At 40.3% G+C, this 19,041-nt stretch overlaps 1 protein-coding gene across 6 annotated transcripts in view; it reads left to right on the top strand.

Annotated features, from left to right (window-relative positions):
• The window catches only part of mllt3 (MLLT3 super elongation complex subunit), a 53,460-nt gene that overhangs the window by 25,714 nt on the left and 8,705 nt on the right, over nucleotides 1-19,041 (top strand). For 3 of the 6 annotated variants that reach the window (XM_044184767.1, XM_044184764.1, XM_044184769.1), the window contains exons 5-10: nucleotides 1,289-1,327; nucleotides 3,766-3,912; nucleotides 6,786-7,367; nucleotides 16,145-16,214; nucleotides 17,287-17,340; nucleotides 18,214-18,352. In XM_044184767.1, coding sequence (XP_044040702.1) covers nucleotides 1,289-1,327; nucleotides 3,766-3,912; nucleotides 6,786-7,367; nucleotides 16,145-16,214; nucleotides 17,287-17,340; nucleotides 18,214-18,352 — 1,031 coding nt within the window. The remainder of the gene's footprint in view (nucleotides 1-1,288; nucleotides 1,328-3,765; nucleotides 3,913-6,785; nucleotides 7,368-16,144; nucleotides 16,215-17,286; nucleotides 17,341-18,213; nucleotides 18,353-19,041) is intronic. The other 3 variants (XM_044184765.1, XM_044184768.1, XM_044184766.1) reach the window with 3 other exon arrangements.

Below are 19,041 nucleotides of genomic sequence, written 5' to 3'. Positions count from 1 at the left end.
ATTTGTTATTTATTTTTTCTTATTAACAACATGCCAGTATTTGAGTGTCTCATCTGTTACAGTAAGAATTAGGGCCAGTGAGCCACTGTTGAATACGTTTGACATTTTTTCAAAATTAATGACACAAAGTTTATTTAAAACCCTAGAACCGAGGTACATACTGAACTGTGAATTTTGTGTACCGTTACACACCTAACATGAATATAACATGTAACATCAAACACTACAGTTTGTCAAAAACACACAAATTTTATTGGGGACCACTCAAATGACCACCTGTGGGTCCCGGGGGCCCACAACATTGAAAACCTATCGACATCACTGCTCTGTTTTGTTGGAACTACAGAAACACTCAGTCCGCTCACAGTTGTAACGGTGTTACAGACTGATGCTTCTTTTACCTCAGAAATAATCTTTGGCTGAGTACAGACAGCGGCTGCAGAGAGCACACAAACCTGACAACAGCCAAGTTTAGTTTGGCCTGCCATCAACTTACACATGGAAGTAACGTTAAATAGTGACAGCTGATGTGACCTGTTGCCGGCGACTTTTATTTATTTTTCTTTTATACCGGTGAAAGGGACGGTCTGTGCCAGCTAAAAATGAGCAGCTTCAGCAGAGGAGAGATGACAGCCTTTGTACCGTCAGAGTTTAGTGAATCCATTTCTTTTGCCAACCCAGGTGTCAGAACAGAGTCAATCCCCAGTGCAACCAAATAATATTTCACATTCACACCCTGTAAAATTAATTTGCATATGGAGCAAAATGCTCTCAGTGTGGAGACCGGTGGCTATTAAGGAGAGCAGCGCGCTGCAACACCAGCAGGCTGAGGCGGACAAAACACAGTAGAGTAAAAAAAGGAACGGATTTTGATCTGCTTCATTTTATCCGATACCGATCAACTAAAATATGCCCGGATTGGTCAGATACCGATTCTTAGGATCAGCTCGGGACATCCCTGGCTGCTTCCTCAGTGTCGGGTGTAGACAGTTTGTTGGCCCCCGGCCAGAGGACTCCTGTAGTCGGGAGGTTTTATGACTGGAGCTAAGTGCTCTCTATTTACTTTGCCCTGCACCCCCTTCTTAGCCTCAAAAAAGGCTCAAGTGCTGACATTGACCATGTCGAAACTCAAATTCTCTATTGTCAGGAAGAGAGTCTCACTACTAAAAGGTCTTAGTACATTGTGCTGTACAATTTTATTCAGTTCAAAGTTACTTGACCACACCTTGTTGTTGTAAGCTGTAGATGATATTTATCCATCTCTTTTGTTGTCCCTCTCTTTTAACAGCAACGGGATCCTCACAAACGAAGTTCAGAGGACTCAAAAGTAAGATTTCCAACATGCTTTGGGGGGTCATGGATGAAACGGGCTTGTCTATAGATGACTAAAGATTTGGACATCTATAAAAGTGGCTCCAAATTGTTATTTGTGTACTGATACCAGTACTTTTATCCTGGCAGGGAAATTTACCGTCATTTGCCTCAGCACTCCAATATAGACACACGGAAGCAGCTGTGTTGTCTATACTTGAATATTCTGGCTACCGTTTTAGCCCTGTAATGACTGCAGGATATTCCAGCAAAAACAGGCAGCTTGTTTGAATGTGCGCTGTGTAGACATTTGCTGCTCTTAGCATAGAAGATGGCAATGCACTAATTCATTACTCTTAAAGGTGGAGTATGCAATTCTGGAGGAATCAAATACCATGACAAATACCATGATATAGAGTGAACAACGACACAGCAAGTAATGTAACTAACGTTAGCTAGGTTGTGGGTTAGCAAACTGGCTGTTAGCTTCTCAGCAGCAACTGTAGGTACAGAGTAGACGAGACGGTTTCCCAGAGCCAGCACAGCAGCTCCAGACAGCGATGCTCACAACTCTCCTGCTGCTATAGCTAACAGCACAACAACAGCAGATCTTGGCAAACTAGAAAGTAAGCTGAATGTCTGTCATTTAATGTTACCTGACACACAAATCATGGCTGGAATAGTGTTGTGTGGCTCGGTCCGAGCCATTTTGTTAGTTTCCCATTTACAAAGCCAGGGCTGTGTACAAACACCAAATTTTCTTTTTTTCGGAAATGCACTGATTCACTTTCTCTCAAAGAGTGACATGAGAAGATCAAGTCTCATGTCTGTGTGTTAAGTACAGAGCTGGAGTCAGGCCATGGTTAGCTTAGCTTAGCATTAAGACTGGAAGCAGGAGAAAACAGCTAGCCTGTCTCTGTCCAAACTAAAAAACAATACATACCAACACGGGTGTTTTCACACATTCGCTTTTTAGTCCAGTTAAATCGGACTCTGGTTCCTTTTCCCCCTTGGTGCGTTTTGTTGGGCAGGTGTGAACACACTCTGGCGCAGACCAAAGCAACCGCACCGAGATCCTTGAGAGGAAGTGGTCTCGGTCCGGTCCCAAACAAACTCTGGAGCGGTTCATTTGTGGTGGGGAAAGTGATCCAACCTCGATCTGACCCAACTCCCATTAACATATCACTCTTACCAAACACGTCTTCGGTTTAACATGTTGACGGTTAGCATGTCGTTGTATATGCTCAATATTAGCTCCCTTGTTCTGCTCAGTCGTCTGAAGGTAGCACATCTTCTTTGCAAAGTATGAAGCAGTATATATTCAAGAGGTTTCCTCAAAGTGCATTTGGCATTCTGCTGGTATAGAAAGAGGTAGAGAGCTTTAGAGGTGTTGGTAGGCTAGCTGTTTCCCCCTGCTAACAGTCTTTATGCTTAGCTAGGCTAACCACACCCTGACTCCAGCTCTATACTTAATACGCAGACATGAGTTCGATATCAACCTTGTCACTCTCGGAAAGGAGGCGTATTGCCCAAATTTTGAACCGTTCCTTTAAGATTTTAATTTTAATACCATATAACAGAAATGCCATGAATGCATTCTCTTTTGAATAGGGCTGGGTATCGAGATTTTCAGTGACAATGGGATACCTGAGTTTTCCTGTTTCTTTGACAAAATAAACCAAACTTTCTCAAATGCATCAGTTTTTAATTTTGTCTTCACACAAAACAGCTATACAAGAACTTTGCCTAAATAAATACAGTCTAAAATTTGCTAAATTGAATACTGAAAAAAGCATTTGATAGGCTTGAATGGTCCTATCTCTGGTATACTATGCATATTATAGGAATTGGAGATAAAGTTATGTATATGTTAAAGGTCTTATTGCAAGCCATAAACAAAAGTAATGATGGGAAATCAATCCACTAGCCACTTATAACATGAGGCTGTAGACAGGGATGCCCATCATTTTTTCTATTTGTACTCTTTCTTAAGCCTTTAGCCCAAAAACATGAGTGGCAGAGGCAGTTAAACCCATAACCATTAAAAATACACACCACAAAATTGCTTTATATGCAGATGATATGTTTCATAAATCAGGTGTTTGCAACCCTTCCAGCTATTAACATAAAAAGGTTAGTTCAGTATCAGAATATAAAACCAAACCTACTGCCTCTCAATACATCAATGGCAGACTAGGAATCCCAATAGTGCACATTTTCGGATACCTTGGAATAGATATTTTCCCATAAAAAATATAATTTAAATTAGGAACTATCTGATCAAAGAATAAGTAAACAAGACTAAGCATTCAGTGGCAACTATACTTTGAGTCAGAACCCAAAAGGATTTAAGTTCAATACCCAGCCCTACTTTTCAACTTTATAACTGTAACCCAAACAAATCTTTCAAAGCAAAGAAGCATCTGATCATTATGGTTTGTTGCTGTTCTTCTGGCAGGTGATGGTAATGCAGGAGGGCTCCACTTCCCTGTTCGGCCAGCACCTGAAGCTGCCTACACTTCCCAACAGCTTGCTGACATCCACCTTCTCCGACCCAAAGAAGAGCAAAAGCATCCATGGGTCAAAGGTCAGTGTTTCCAGGTACAGCCTGGAGCTAAACAACCTCTCCTCTGCCTCCGCTCTCGGCCCCACCCAGCTCTGAAACGTTTTACCCCTTCAAAGTCCCCAATCCTTAATCCCCCACATCTTTGGCAGGTTCAAAGATGTCCAATATATTTAAACTCAGGGATTTCAAAGACATACAACTTTGGCTTAAGCAAACTATATCTTGGCTGCCGCTCAGCCATAAGCACTTACTCCACTGACTCAGAGACATACTGTGAATCTTTGACATCCTGTGGGTCTCAAGATACCCATATTTTGCTCTGTCCTTTTTAAAACGTCTTATGTATAGAAGTTTTAGACAATAATGTACAAAATTAGTAAAGAGAATAGAAGATGGTGATGGGGAAAAGGCATAAATGATGGGCCTAGAAGCTACATGTGAGATTTGAGACATTATCTTGTGCAGCACTAAATTGTGTATGTCAATAAACTGGCATGTTGTTTCCATTATGTGTTATTTTTAGTCCCTTTAAATAGTGTCATTTAAGAGCCAGGTTTGGAGAGGCCCATTTCACATGGAAACAGTTTCCAGTCTAAACAGAGTGTGTGTGATGAATTACTTGTGTAGCAGGAGGTCAACCCCCCACCCCACACGGTGCAAATTATTGTATTGTAACACATTAGGTATTTTTGGTATAGAACAGAACTATTTCACAAAATACTTAAGTTTTCCCTCATTATTTATTAAAGTTTTTATTTTAAATAAGTTAAGATAAGACTTTATTGGGTGAAATTACATGCTACAGCAGCACAAGAGACGGGCTAAGAAAGGGTAAAAAGACAAACATAAGTATATGTATGTATACAGGGTCCAACAATAAAAATTTTTGCCTCTGGCTAGTGGGTCAAGACTCTACTGGCCGAACAAAATTTCTACTGGCCCTGATTAAAATTTAAATTGTGTGCCTGAACACAGTCGTGCACAGAAACTACAATGACAGTGTGCATCTGTTTGTCGGTGAAATGTTTGAACTTTTGTATTCAATAAAGTGGGGGATGAAAGTAAAAAGAAAAAAAATCCCAAACAGGCATCTGTAGAACATGATATTAGTTCATTATAATACAACTGACAACATGACTGCCACAAATACAGATAAAAGTAAATAATTAAAATTAGGAAGTAAAATAATCAAAATGAATTATAAAAAAGGATAAAGTGTGAGAGAAGGGATTACTTAAAATTTAATTTTAGGGAGTCAAGTAGTTTTAATGAATTCTTACTTTTAGTATGTCTCAAGGATTTTTAAAAGACAAATTTGTTTTTAAATGCTTCAAAAACAGGAGATCTACATTTGTGTAAATAATATTTTGCCAGCAAAATCAAATAGTTTACAAGATATTCAGTATATCAGTATTTGTATCAGGTATTAGACCAGGTATTAAACTGCATTCTATGTGGCATTAAAAAGGTCATAAAATATATTATAAATGGTAAATTATGTGATCTAGTTCACTTGTTCCTGAAAAGAATCCTAGAAAGCAAAAATGTATTCAGGATCCGTTTGTAATTATGTTGCGCTTTCAGTTCCACACTGACAGCATTGTTATTATAGACCCTTCAGTGATTTACATGAACTTGGGTCACCTGCTAACTTGCCGATGTCACAGTGCTGAAAGGTTTGTTAAAAAGTGCCACTTTAGTGATCTCTTGAATGTTGATGGCAGTAGAGGCACTGTGTGTCCCCTCCAGAGCACTAAACCAGTTTTTATGTTGGGCAGCCCTGGGAGGGAAATGGGTTCACTGCAGTGGAGGAGCATGCTGGCGTTTAGAATGAGCCGGCAGCTTTACATCCTGAGGTCCCAGGGTCACCAGCAGATAGACATAATGAAAGGTTTTAGAGGTGGTTGGGCAGAGTTGTAACACACCCCGTCGTCTAGACTGCTTTAATGGGTTTACTGCATTGATGAAATATTGACAAGGGGCTGGAGGTGAGACGCAGGGACAAATGGCCCCCGTCGTTAGAAGGAATGCATTTCCTCCTTTCTCCACATTGCTCTTTGCTCCACTTTTAAGGTTGTGCATGTGTGGCTGTTGAAAAGGCCCCTTCACCCCACTGAACAGCACTGTTCAAAAGAAGTCCTGAGTTTGCTTTTTAAGCCCATAGATGGGGACTAAGAAGACCCTTTTGATTTTCTTTTAAGAATAGACCTCTTTTCACAGATGGTAATGCCAAACTGCAGGGTGGCATGCTTGTTTTCTCTTGTGTAAAAGGCAGAGGATTAATCTTCATTTGACCTAGCTGCCTGGTTTTTGCTCACTTTGTTGTTTGGTATTATGCATTTTAGAAGTTCTACATGAAGTCTAAAGTGCAGTCCAAAGTCTACACAACACAAACAGCAAGAGCACAACATGATCACAGGAGGCATTTTTTTTCGTGCTGCAAAGTAGGGTTTGAACACTGCTAGAAAAATGAGATTTAATCCAAAATTGGGCCACTGTTTTACATATTTTGGGTTATTGAGTTATTTTCACTGGCACATCATTTAGATTGGTTATTATCACAGCAAAACAAGCCCATCCCATCCTCAGACAACAGTATTTCTCGGTGGCTAATTATGCCCTTGCCTTTGTTTGCCCACTGACCAGAAGTGGGATTTCCCTCTGCCCTGCTCCATAATCCTTTTGAGCTGAAGTTTTTTTCTTTTGTATCTTAGTTGATTCTGTGTAATTCTGCACCCTAAATGTTTAGTTAGGTTAGAATTTCTTGTAGGTGACTTAACTTGCCATCATGCAGTTCGTACATCATAATTTAGACTGCCAGTAACCAAGATTTTAAACCTATTGCTTATTGTTCAGTCTTTTGTTCTGTATGATGTGTTCATACAATGTTGTTGGTTTTAATCCACAGGATGGCTCCAGAGGAAGCAGTACTACCCTTCTGACCACCACCGCCACCACCACCAGCTCCAACAGCAGCAGCTTCTCCAAACTCCACAAACCCTCCAAGGACCACAAAGACAAGCCTCCAAAAGACTTGAAAGAGCCCAAAAGTGCCTTCAGAGACTCTGGCTGGGAACCCAGCAAAGCCCCCAAAGAACCTTCCAGGAAACCCAAAGAGAACCAGCCACTTAGAGATATCAATCCTAAAATGGGCTTCAAGGAACCCAAGTCTCTGTCCAAGGAGCATCGGACTGAGGGGACGACTCATGGGTCAGGGCTAAACAAACGTCTGTCCACCCCTGACTGTGACGATCACGTGACCAAAAAACGTAAGAAGGGATTTGTGGATTCATCAGGAAAGCAGATGTCAGGGTCAGATGCTCAACATTCGGATAAGAAACTCTTGAAGGATAGATCACAGATGCGAACGAGCAAATTGCGACCAGAAGGTGACGAGGCAGAGTGCAGGAAGGTGTCGACACTTCCGCCATTCCAGGAACTGGTGGACCCCAATGATTCTGATATGGAGGACCAGTCTACCAAGTCAGATGTAAGTAGTACACCTTTTTGGACTTTTAAAGGTTATTGAAACAAAGAATATAAGAGTCCTTGGTCTGTTTAAGTGTAAAGCAGCTGATTAAATTGATGTATACACTTACAGCAAGGAGACCCATGTCCCTTTCATTATCATGGAGGTTTAAGAAGCAGCTGTCATGCCCTTGTACAAGGCCAGCACACTGGACTCACTGATTTCAGTCCACTTTACTTGAAACAGTGGTGAAGGGAGGGATTGTGGAAAGGCATCCAATTCTTCCAAGGGAGGATTTGTTGGTGGTCACTCCTTCCTCAGCATGGAAGGGCTATAAAATTAAATGACCAAAGGGAGAGAATCTTCTTTAATGGTGGTCTGTGGACTCCAGGGGGCTGGGCAAGGGAATTGGAAGAAGGGGTGGGCACCAATAAACCTAGTGGGAGTTCAGCTGCATTCGTCTGGGTGGCCAAACAGGAAGTGGACAAAGCTGCACTAAGATAATTACAAGATGCAGTTTTGTTGCATTATTGACAGCAAATGACAAATTTGTACATTTAAAATGTGTTTTTATTGGAAATAATTGAATATGGATGTAAAATGTGTTCACTTAATGTATTCCTCTGTACCAGGATTAGAAAAACTTTGTGTCTACATAGGCTCCATTCATGAATAGGCTGACTTTTGACTGGGTTGCCTGGTCCATGCACATTTGGTGGAGAACCTCCCCATAAAGAAGGGCTGTTTTAAAGCCAAATAGTAGACAAGAAAGATTTATGGTTTTACAACACCTGAGGAGAAAGGGGAGACGTGGCAGTGAATAGCATAGAGTTCCCCTTTAATCCTTTTAGCTTTTGAAAGAAGAAAAAGGGAGAGCATTTCTGGAAGAAAGGTCTAAATCCCCATGCTTTGAGCAGTTTTCTTTTATGTGATGTGTTTCATTTCTATTCTCAAATGCTTGTATAAAGTGTGGGTCTTCTGGGTATCTTTTTTTTTTTTTTTTTTCTGTAGGGGCAGCTTGTTTAGCCAGGGCAGTTGTTACTTACTAGCAGAACCGGTGTTTTTGTCTGCACTGTATGTAAATGCCTTTTAAGTTTTCCCGTACAGGGACTGGGGGTCGGTTTGGTTGTAAAGGGGATGTGGAGTGACAAATGCCAGGTGTTTGATTCACCCCAGGGTAGCAACCCTGGTGGCCGAGCACCGGGCCGACACAGTGCACCGCTCTCATTTCCCATGTGACCACTTGTTTGATCTCAGTGTTATCCACCAAGCCCTGGGCCAGAAACAGCAGAGAGGAGGAAATGTGGAGTAGGTGATGACATGAAGGGAAAGCAGGCTGGCGTGTTGGCCTTGTTTTTAGCACACTCTGTGGGCACAGGCTGAGTGATTGGTCACCTGCACAAGTTGTGTAAATCTCAGCCCGGCTTATATTTTAGAATTCACATTATCACAGTGACATGTATTGTAGATGGCTTTCTGTTAAAGTATTTTTATGAGTCTCATAGTATGTGATATCACAACGATGATTGATTAATATTGTTGTCAACATTATAGCAAAACTTTGGCTGTATAATATCTGGCACTTGGTTTGAGAAACAACTTAACCCTTTAATGGTCTCATGCAATAAAAGGCATTTTTGTTTTCATTTCTTAGAGCCTTTGGACAGTAACAACAAAACACTTTTTCATTTTGAGCAAATGGTCATTTTAACTGTCTGCATACATTAGTCTCCCTTAAAGTGACATGAAAGACTAGTTTGGTTGTGGACCAAATTCAGATAAGTGAGTTTAACATTTGCTTTTGGGTTTGAGAAACAACTTAATGATAAGGGAATTTATAATGAATTATATATTTTTCCTCATTATGAGTTTCTACCAAACATTTGAGAGAAATAATAAATACAACATTTTAGCTATAAAATGGACATGAAACATTTTTAAAGAGAAATAAATAAATAAAATTTAAAAGTTAAGTTTAGGTTATATGACCTTAATTTAAAGGGGAACTCCACCGAGTGTGTTGGGGAGTACCACATGTGAAAAACGTAACACACCCCAAACTCTAACCGAACTGTCTGTGGTCAAGTTGCATTGTGGGTAATGTGGGCTCCAGGTTTTGACAAGGACGAAGGCTGCATAGAATAAAAAAGACAATATCTCTGGTGCTGCTGCATCGATTTTGATCCTTTTTTTAAAAACTGTAGTGCAATGCTAAATCAGAGTACTCTTTTTAATGTCATGAAAATAGCAAAAGTCATATAACATGCAATGCAATCTTTGTAGAACTAGCTCAGACTTGCCCATCTGTGTTTTGGTGCAACAGCACTATGGTTATTTAGTCGATGTGTCCTCTTTTCGTGGTATTCTAAAAATCATTGCTGACTCGTGTTCAGACTGAGTATTTTCTATACACTTTTTATCTGGGCAAATCCTTTGGACAGAGATTGCACTGGCTTCTTAATTCACATTCAAAATAATTTTGTTTGGATAGCCCCTGCTGAATTAGACAAGCAAACCAAATAGTCTTGGTCAGTTTGGTCTTGATTGCTGGCATTTCTTTTTGGCCATCGTAACTCTGCCAGGAGTTAAGAGAAGACGCCAGATTGATGCCAGCAAACACCGACTAAAGACTATTTATTGTCTTTGAAGAGGGCAGTTTTGGTGGCTTTGAGTAAAGCAGGACAAAAGCCCTAAAAAAGAGTGGTGCTAAGATTTATGGCACTCTGAAGAAGCTGTCCCATAAACCAACAGACCAGCTGTGTGTTGTTTGTTGGCAGGAGGTGACAGCCATTGAAGTCGCTCTGCCTCCTCACATCTCTTTTTCTCTGGAGGTCGCTTCTCACCACTTTCTTGGGCAGCTCTGGTTTGCACTGGCAGTCGCCTTTTATATTGTATATTTCTTCGTTATATATTGTAATGGTAGTGGTAACATTAATATTAATAAATGAATAATAATAGGAATGACAGCTATAGGAATAATAATGACAGTATTAGTAACAGAGCCAATAACAACAACTGTAGTAGCAGTTGTCGAGCAGGAACACAGGGGCAGCAGGTGGCCCACAACCACAGATCCAGACTCTGCAGCTCTGGAGGCAGAAATACCTGCTGAAAGCGAGGATTGGGAATTGGGATCTGATTCCACAGGAGAGGCGCTTGAAACTGAAGGCTCTGGCTCCCAATCTACTTTTGGAGACCCTGCTTGACTGTCAAATAGAAGCAGAGCAACCACAGCAGGACCAGGCTCCTGGTCTGTCTAGTGCTAGAAGCTCTGTATTTTACATGACTGACCAAAAGGAAACTGCGTCAAGATCACATAAATTATGCTCTTTCTCACAGGTCAGCTTCAGCTCTGGCCATGGTATTTGTTAGATGTGGAGATGGTGTGCAGACAGGCGGTCCATCACTATTATGTTCTAATGTTCTGCCTTTTAACTATTAGCAGGTCACACTTACTGCAAAGCTCCTGCACTCCAGAATGTCTTACAGACAGATTGATTGGACCTAAGACTCCGAAAGAAGCAAACTTTCACAACTAATAACACCCCAAAGAAATCAGAACATGTATCAAAACATGAATGGGGCATAGAATCTAAGAGACACTGAAGCTGCATTTAAAGTCATTTCCAGTCAGTGGTCTCAAACAACCAGCCTGCTTGTGTTTGGTGTGTTTAAAGTTGGTTCCAGTCCAACAAAGTTGCAATATACAGTTAACTGTTAGTTTGTGCAGTTGAATAAAATCCAAGGCAATCATGGTCTCAAGTAACTTTACTGTATTTTAGCACTATGTAGTAGTATTTCAGGAAAGTTTGATGATTATTGTGATAATACTGTTTACTATAATATTGTTGGCCACAAACATAGCATGAAAATTTGATATGCCCCATCCCTACTAACTATACTAGGTCATACAACTGTCAATTTTATGTGCTGTCTGGTAGAACCACTTTGTACTGTATTGGTTTGCTCCGCTGTGTGCATTTTGATCCTTTTTTTTTTATCATCTTGTTCAGTCTTTTCAGTCTTCCCTGTACGCTTTGGCTGAGTGTTGTATCCTTATTTTGTCAGATGCTGAGAAATCTGTTTGTGAGCAGTGACTCCATCTCCCTCTGAATGTCTTCCTCTCCCCAAATACTAATGAGGCGTACATCTTTGTTTGTCTAATATGCATTCTTCATTGTAGGGCTGCAACCAACGTTTATTTTCATTATCGATTCATCTGTCAATTAGTTTCTCCATTGATTGATTACAGTAGTCATTTGGTCAATATAATGTCAGAAAATTGCCCATCCCGATTTCCCAAAGCCCAAGGTGGTTTTTAAAGCTCTTGTTTTGTCCGATAACAGTTCAAAACCCAAATATATTAAGTTTACTATCCTAGAAAACTAAGGAAACCTGGAAATAGTCCCATTTGAGAAGCTGAAACAAGAGAATTTTGATTCAGAATGATTAATCGATTATCAAAATAGTTGCTGATTATTTTTCTGTCGATCAAATTGTTGCAGCTTTACTTCATAGTTGTTCTTTCTTATTTCTTAAGTATGGTCGATACAGATGCAAAATGGCGGTTACTTTTGTTGTGTTTGTTGTAGTCATCCTTGTTGTGAAGTGACATCACATGTGCTTGACCAATCACGATCGGCAGCCCCTGAAAGTACCTGAAACTTGGATTTAGTAGCACCTCCTGAGCAGTGCCCACATTTAGCTCCAGGAACACCTGTGTCAGTGTTTATGTTTAGTTCAGTTCTTGCAGTGGAATTGTGTCGGTTTGATGGCAAATCAATGAGCACAACTGTTTTATGGCAATATTGTTTGTATATGATGCTCGTTGATTTATCAGTTATTTAATTTGCAGGATTGATGGCTAAGCCTTGAATGCCTAAGAAAGCTCAACACACTGCAACTCAGTGCAGGGCCGGGGTTTACATTCAATTTCAAGGGTCTTCAGAGCTGTCAACAAATCAGTGGCCAGATAATCACATCTGACTATCTGGATGTGTCCATTTGGTCTGTAGCCTTGTCTGCTAGGATGAGCTCTTTCTTCCCCTGAGTACTGACACTACATCCTTGTTGAAATTTATGAGCTGTCTACACATCTAAAAGTTCTGTTTGAAGAGGACGGAGAGCAACAGATGACTCTGTATCAAAGTGATTAGAGGGGCCAGTGTAGGACAGACTACACAACTGCTCACTTTAAAGCTAAGTTTGTCTCCTGAGGTAAAAGAGTTTTGTATTTGAACCATAAATTATGAATAGAAATGTTTAGGTTTAACCTACCTGCCATAGTAAAGGGTGGTAATACACTGTAATACCCATGTCATACAACAAACATGCATATAACGCACAGTACTGACTCCTGCCACAGGGTAATGCCCTGGTCATCACCAATCTGACTCCACAACTGCAGCTTCATACACGTCACTGCTAAACCGCAGAACTGAACAGAATGACAGTAAGAGTAGGTGATATGGGTAAAAGCCTCTCTCACAGTATATGTAATTTTAATTCTCAATATGGGATGTATTGTGAGTACATTTTCTGGAAAAACATCGAGAGACTGTTTAAGGATAAAAAATCAGACTGGAATGTCTGTTTTCTATGGTGACCATGAAAGCTCAAATATTATATACAACAGTACTCAGCAAACTGCCTGTCCGCCATGGTGGTGAGGAGATAGGGAGACCCCCATTATCAATGTACATTTTCATCATTGAGCTCAGCTGAATGAAAACTTCCACACCTTTCTTCCTATATTGTGGATTGAACAAGAATGTTTTTAATATGCAAGAAGAGAATTTAAAAAAAGAATGAAAATATGTTACTCCACTGTCTACTTTGATTGCTGCAGTGTGTGCAAGCTCATTGACCAAAGGAGTAAACTTTTTTTTTTTTCACAGCTTCTCCCTTAATACATCGTTTCCTACATTGATGAACAACATCACATGCGTAGTGTGTTTCTGGTTGCTTCCCACTGTTGGAACACACATGGTAATTTCATGTGTGGTATTATTTCCTCAGCTCATTTGAGATTAATCAGGTTGAGAGATTTGCTGAGGCTGTGAAGGAGAGTGTTTGCTGATATGAGAGTGCAAGCAGGTACTATAAAGACGCGGTGTGTATCTGATCACGATGGAGTGTCATGAAACAAGCTGAGTGCGTATACCTGGATTTGCCTGCAGTGTGCCATGCTGATGTTGAAAAACTATCAGGGTATCTGCAGGTCTTGAAAAAGCATTGAATCCTTAAAAAGGCATTTTTGTGGCGTTTGAGTCAGCACCATCAGGCCTATAGCAAACACAGTCACTACTGCTAGCCACATTAGCTAGGTACTTCAATACATAATGAGTGAACACATAAGTGTCAAACACATAAGCGTTTTGGCAAAAATTTAAGAGAGCTTAAATTAATTAATTATTATTTAATTGATTTATCCATTCATTAATTTTCTGCCACTTATCTATGATGACCATGAGAAAGGTATTAAATATTTCATACTATGTAGCATTTAAAAGGCTTACATTTTATTTGTTAAACCTTGCAGAAACCCTGACTGTAATTGTTGGCATTTATTTGCGTCCCCAATAGTCCGAGTCTGTGTCTTTTTAGAAGACAGGGCATCTGCCTCCTCATTTAGAAAACATTTCTCACTGGCCTCGTAAACAACACTGCTCCTGACAGAACTCCCCAGGGAGGCAGGTATTGTCAGGAGTTGGTCATATTTGAATTCACTAAAGAGGAACCTAAAATACTTATGGTTAACTCTAATGCCTACTAGCATTTTGCAATTGTGACCATCTCCAAATTGAATTAACTAAATGTGTTGGAAGTTTTCCCTCTCACTGTCCTTTAACATCACAAGTCCCTCATTCAACACTGAAGGGGTGAAATCAAAATGGATCCGGTGGGTACAAATTAATTGTTACATCACTCGCTACAGTACTGTGCTGTCTATTTGCCACATTGTCTTGAAGATACTCATGAGGCTAAAGTTAGGTACCCACTAGATGTTTCATCACAGGAAGTTTATTATGAGGCGTGATTGTCTTCTGATCAAGATTTTTTTTTTTTTTTTTTTTTTTTTTTTTGCTAACAATGAGCCATATTGGCACAGACACTTTGTTGGCTGTTGTTCAGAACTTAATCCCTGTTTCGGTAGCGTTCTCCCATCTCTTCTCTAAACATGCACAGTTTAATCACAGCCAACAGGCAGTGTGTGTGACTCAGCAGTGAACACTAACAGTGGCAGAAGTACAAATGTCAGGAATGTGGAGAAAATAATCTGTGGAGTGCTTGGCGCTCCGCCCATTCTCACACCTGTGCACACCTGTGCACACCTGGGATCGCTGCAGAGAGCCGACGTGGCTGACGGCTTGGCGGTGTCTAACGGTTCCAGAAACTGGATGACGTGGACGTCTGAAATGAGCTTCATGCCGCCTTCTGAAAGAGCATGTATTGGCCTTGAGACTGTTGATGCTCTGGTAGATTTCATTTTTTTTAATAATAATTATTAATAATTAATCATTTTAATTTACACTGTTACCAGTTTGTTAGGTATTAGTTTATTTCAGGGCTGTGTTATTAGAATGCCTGTCTTTTCCAAGCTTATATAGTGCTGGACAATATGACAGTATATTACAAACAAATCCATATCATCCTAAAAATATTTGATAATATATGCTGTTTATTAAATGTGTACTAATGTCCAAAAAAATGAACAGTTATATACTACGTCATAAAAACTTGGTAAATATTAGTAGAACCAAACAATTTACTTAAATGGAACTGGAAAAGATCAAAATTCAACAAGCAAGTCTTGTGTTAGAGCTCGCAGGAATCAAACCCCAGGTGGCCCCCGCTGCACCACCAGATGGAAGCTCCTCTGTCTTTGACATGAAACAGGCTCCAGTGTTGTTCACATGCTGAGAAATAAACTGACAGGACGATTGTTTTGAGTGCAGTGACATACATTATGCTGAACTTCTGCGTTCAACACTAAATGTAGTGAGCACTCTTATGTTTCAGCGCTGTTTGCGTGTGTGTTTGCATGTGTGTGGCACACCTTTGGACTCAGTGATTTATGAAGCTAAATGTAGACCTGAGCTCGAGCAGGAAAGATGGCCTGGCTCTTTTCAGACAAAGCCAGGAGTAGAGCGACTCTGCGTGGATTGTTGGATGGATGTTGGCTTAGGGCCCAACACACCTAGATGACTTCAAAGAATTAGCGCTGACAAAGACAGATGAATGTGCCACGTCACGACTTGTTAAAAGCAGCACTTAAAGTCACCTCGAAGACTACAGCCAGTGGCCAGCTGTCTGCTGACATGCAGTTGTACTTAAAAAGAACATCACAGAAAACAAACTGATCAAACTGTGTCCAATAGGGCTGGGCAATATGGCCAAAATAATGCTATATATATATATATATATATATATATATATATATATATATATATATATATATATATATATATCTCCTTCCTGTATATGGTTAACGCTCTTGTCTTTCCGGTCCACAGGCAGGCGCCAAATAATTAAAATATTGTATATTCTTCAATCGCACACTGAATAACCAGCCATGAGAACTTTGGACTTTTTGGAAATATTGGACGGTGTTGATGTTTGTCAAAAACTGTATTGATCAACTTCAGTCTTGTTTTAATTCAATTCAATTGTATTTATATCGCGCCAATTCATAACAGAAGTTATCTCATTGCACTTTTCCTATAGAGCAGGTCTAGACCGGACTCTTTAGAATATTATTTTACTTATCACCGTTTGTTTTCTCTTCTTCCTCCCAGTCTGAACAGCCCAGTCCAGCCAGCTCCAGCTCCAGTTCAGGCTTTGCTCCCACGCAGCAAAAACGACAAGGTAATTATCTGGCACATGCATGATTTACAGCTGATCTCGTGTTTATTGTCTTTTTCAGTCAGAAATGATCTGGATGTGGAGCACCTCATGGTTTCAGTGTAACTTCTAGTCCAGTTTGTTTTGCAGAAATAAAAGAAGCTCAGCCAATGGCAGAGACAGAATGTAAACCGTGCTGGCGTTCTTTTCCTCTGACAGTCTAACCTGTTGTCTAACCTTTTTGCTCGGAGATCAAAAAAACGTTTTCAGGATAGGAAGAGTATGGAATATATGCCTACTGCAACATAAATAGATTTTTAAGTGCAGAAGTATCTTTTATTTAAACACATAATTTAGTTTAATTGAGGGACTGTTCTCCAGGTTTTGTAATGAGCAAAAAGATGTGGTCTGAACAAAAAGCAGATTTTGCTCAGGTAACATTTTACTGGCCAATTTTGTAGCTGAGATCTTACGGAGGAGTATTAGGGCCACTGTTTGGGGGGACATTAGGTGATTTCGAGAAAAAGCCGTAATATTATGAGATAAAACAGTTATTTTACAAGCCAAAAGTTGTAATATTTTAAGTACAAAGTCATAATGTTACAGTATGTTTTAAATACTTTTCAGTATTTTGAATTTAAAAAAAAATTACTAACTAAAATTATGACTTATCAAAATATTTGGACTTTATTCTCGAAATCTGTGGATGTAGGAAAGCATTGATATTATTATCCTAACGGCCAGTTGCAGGTCAGCCAGATATTGCAGAGCGCCATCCTCGTTCAACTTTGACTGTTTTTACTTCCAAATAAGTGGTTTAGATAATCAGGGTTAAACCTGCCATATGTTTAAACCCTGTTTGACTGTTTATGTTGGTTCCCTTTTGGAATCTGGAGCCGCTGCAACCCCCAGATCAGTGCAGGAAAGAGAATGTTATCGTCACTGATGAAAATGTCTTCTGTCTAAAACTATAAAAACAATGAAAGAAAAAATGGTCTTAAAGTCATTAAGGACTAAAAATAGTCGAAGAGGGCTTGGCGCTTCTTGTCTTGAGGGTGACCTCTGCTTGTGTGTTTGTAATTTTCTCTGGATGCAGTGGTGGACTTCATCATCAGGAAAAGGGTGGCTATTCCTGCCACCACCCACACAGGTAACAGCTCCTCTGAGACCTGTGAGGCCCCCACACCCTTTTCACATCTGCATGGCAAATATTTTTCCAGCTTGTCTATATGCATGAAAACTCATGCATCTCTTTGCAGTCATGTTAGTAGGGTTTGGTATTACATCATGGATATGATACCACCCGTCACAGAACCAGTCACTGCAACATGTGTACATATGTCCTCTTGCTCTCTACATGATGTCTAAGTGTGGGAACACATTTGTCTTTTTAGGTGATTACCTCCATTGTTGTCCAAAGACTATTAAAAACACATCAATGAGCCACACATGTTCCTTCATTAGCATGAACACACACACACTGTAGTTTATTCTGACTCAGTCCCACACACACCGTCCTGCTGCCCCAAACACTCACTACAGCACCACATGTGGATTCATCCGCCGCTGAAAATAGTCCCCAACAAATGCACTATTTCCTCCTGTAATGTTTGTTAAAAACTACAGTGAGCCTTTTTAAAAAATGGAACTATTTATTTGTGAGGTGTTTTTAAAGATTTACGTCTTCAGGAGGAACCAGTGGGCTCGGAGCTGAGAGCCACAGACAGGATATCAGAAAGTTGGGAGAGATGGACTAACTTTTAGTTGGTTTTTGGTCTTGTCATGGGATTTGTTGAGGAAAAGAAAAATATAGAATAACGACAGCCTTATCCTTTAAAAGTAGAAGTGTAAATGTACCCCCGTCCTTACTGGGATCAAACCAGCAGCGGTTCTGCAGCCACAAGCTCCAGGGGACCATCCCGCCATCCCTCCACCTCACAGCATGAGCCGCTGCCTTATGCATGTTTTTACTTGTGCTTAATTCGAGAAAAAAATTCCGATGTTCTGTCACACTCGCACACAGTGCTGGGCCCGTTGCAGTCAGTCATGCAGGATCTGCACTCAGACGACAACGATGAAGATTCAGAGGACGACGATGACCATGACATGGACTCTGACGTGGAGCGACCAGCACACACACATCTCACGCACCACCAACGCAGGTTAGTAAATGGTCACAACAAGCCAGCTTGTTGATAGGCCTGTGCCATACACATTTGTTTCATGATACTGTTATCATAGATACAGACTGCAAATACTAACGGAATACAGGAATTGTAGAATTTGAACTAGACTGTTGTATTTGTGTGGGTTGTTGGGGAGCAGGTTTGTGATTTCTCTGTGTTCTCACAAGCAGAATGGTGAACTTTCCGTCAAAAACAAGTTTGGGTTTGGCACAGGGTTTTGATCGCCACATTGTGCGCTCTCCTGCCAGTAAAGGTGTGCTGTACCTCTGCAGTCAGGGCAGCATGGCTAAAAAGACACAACATATAAATCAGCTGGCATCAGACTGATATGATGGTATAAACCGCCATACTGTTTACGCTGAGGCACAATATCTATCCCTTTAAAATCTCAGGATCTTTGCATTAATGGGATGAAGTTCCTTAGTTTTTTTTCTGGTTTTTAAAGCTGCACTAATCAATATTTCTAACGTTCTTAGTGAACGCTAGCCGTCACAATTTGGATGTAACGCTATAGAGTCTAACGTTAGTTAGTGTACTTGTTCAAAATTCCACTTGTATGACGTTAGGGCTCTGGGACTAATGTTAAGCGCTTTGAGTGGTCGGAGAGACTAGAAAGGCGTTATACAAATACAGTCCATTTACCATTTACATGTTTAACATTACTA

Source organism: Siniperca chuatsi, linkage group LG22, assembly GCF_020085105.1.
Source record: "Siniperca chuatsi isolate FFG_IHB_CAS linkage group LG22, ASM2008510v1, whole genome shotgun sequence".
Lineage (NCBI taxonomy): Eukaryota > Metazoa > Chordata > Actinopteri > Centrarchiformes > Sinipercidae > Siniperca > Siniperca chuatsi.
The sequence above is the reverse complement of the archived record's forward strand: the minus strand, read 5'-3'. Positions and strand labels throughout refer to the sequence as shown.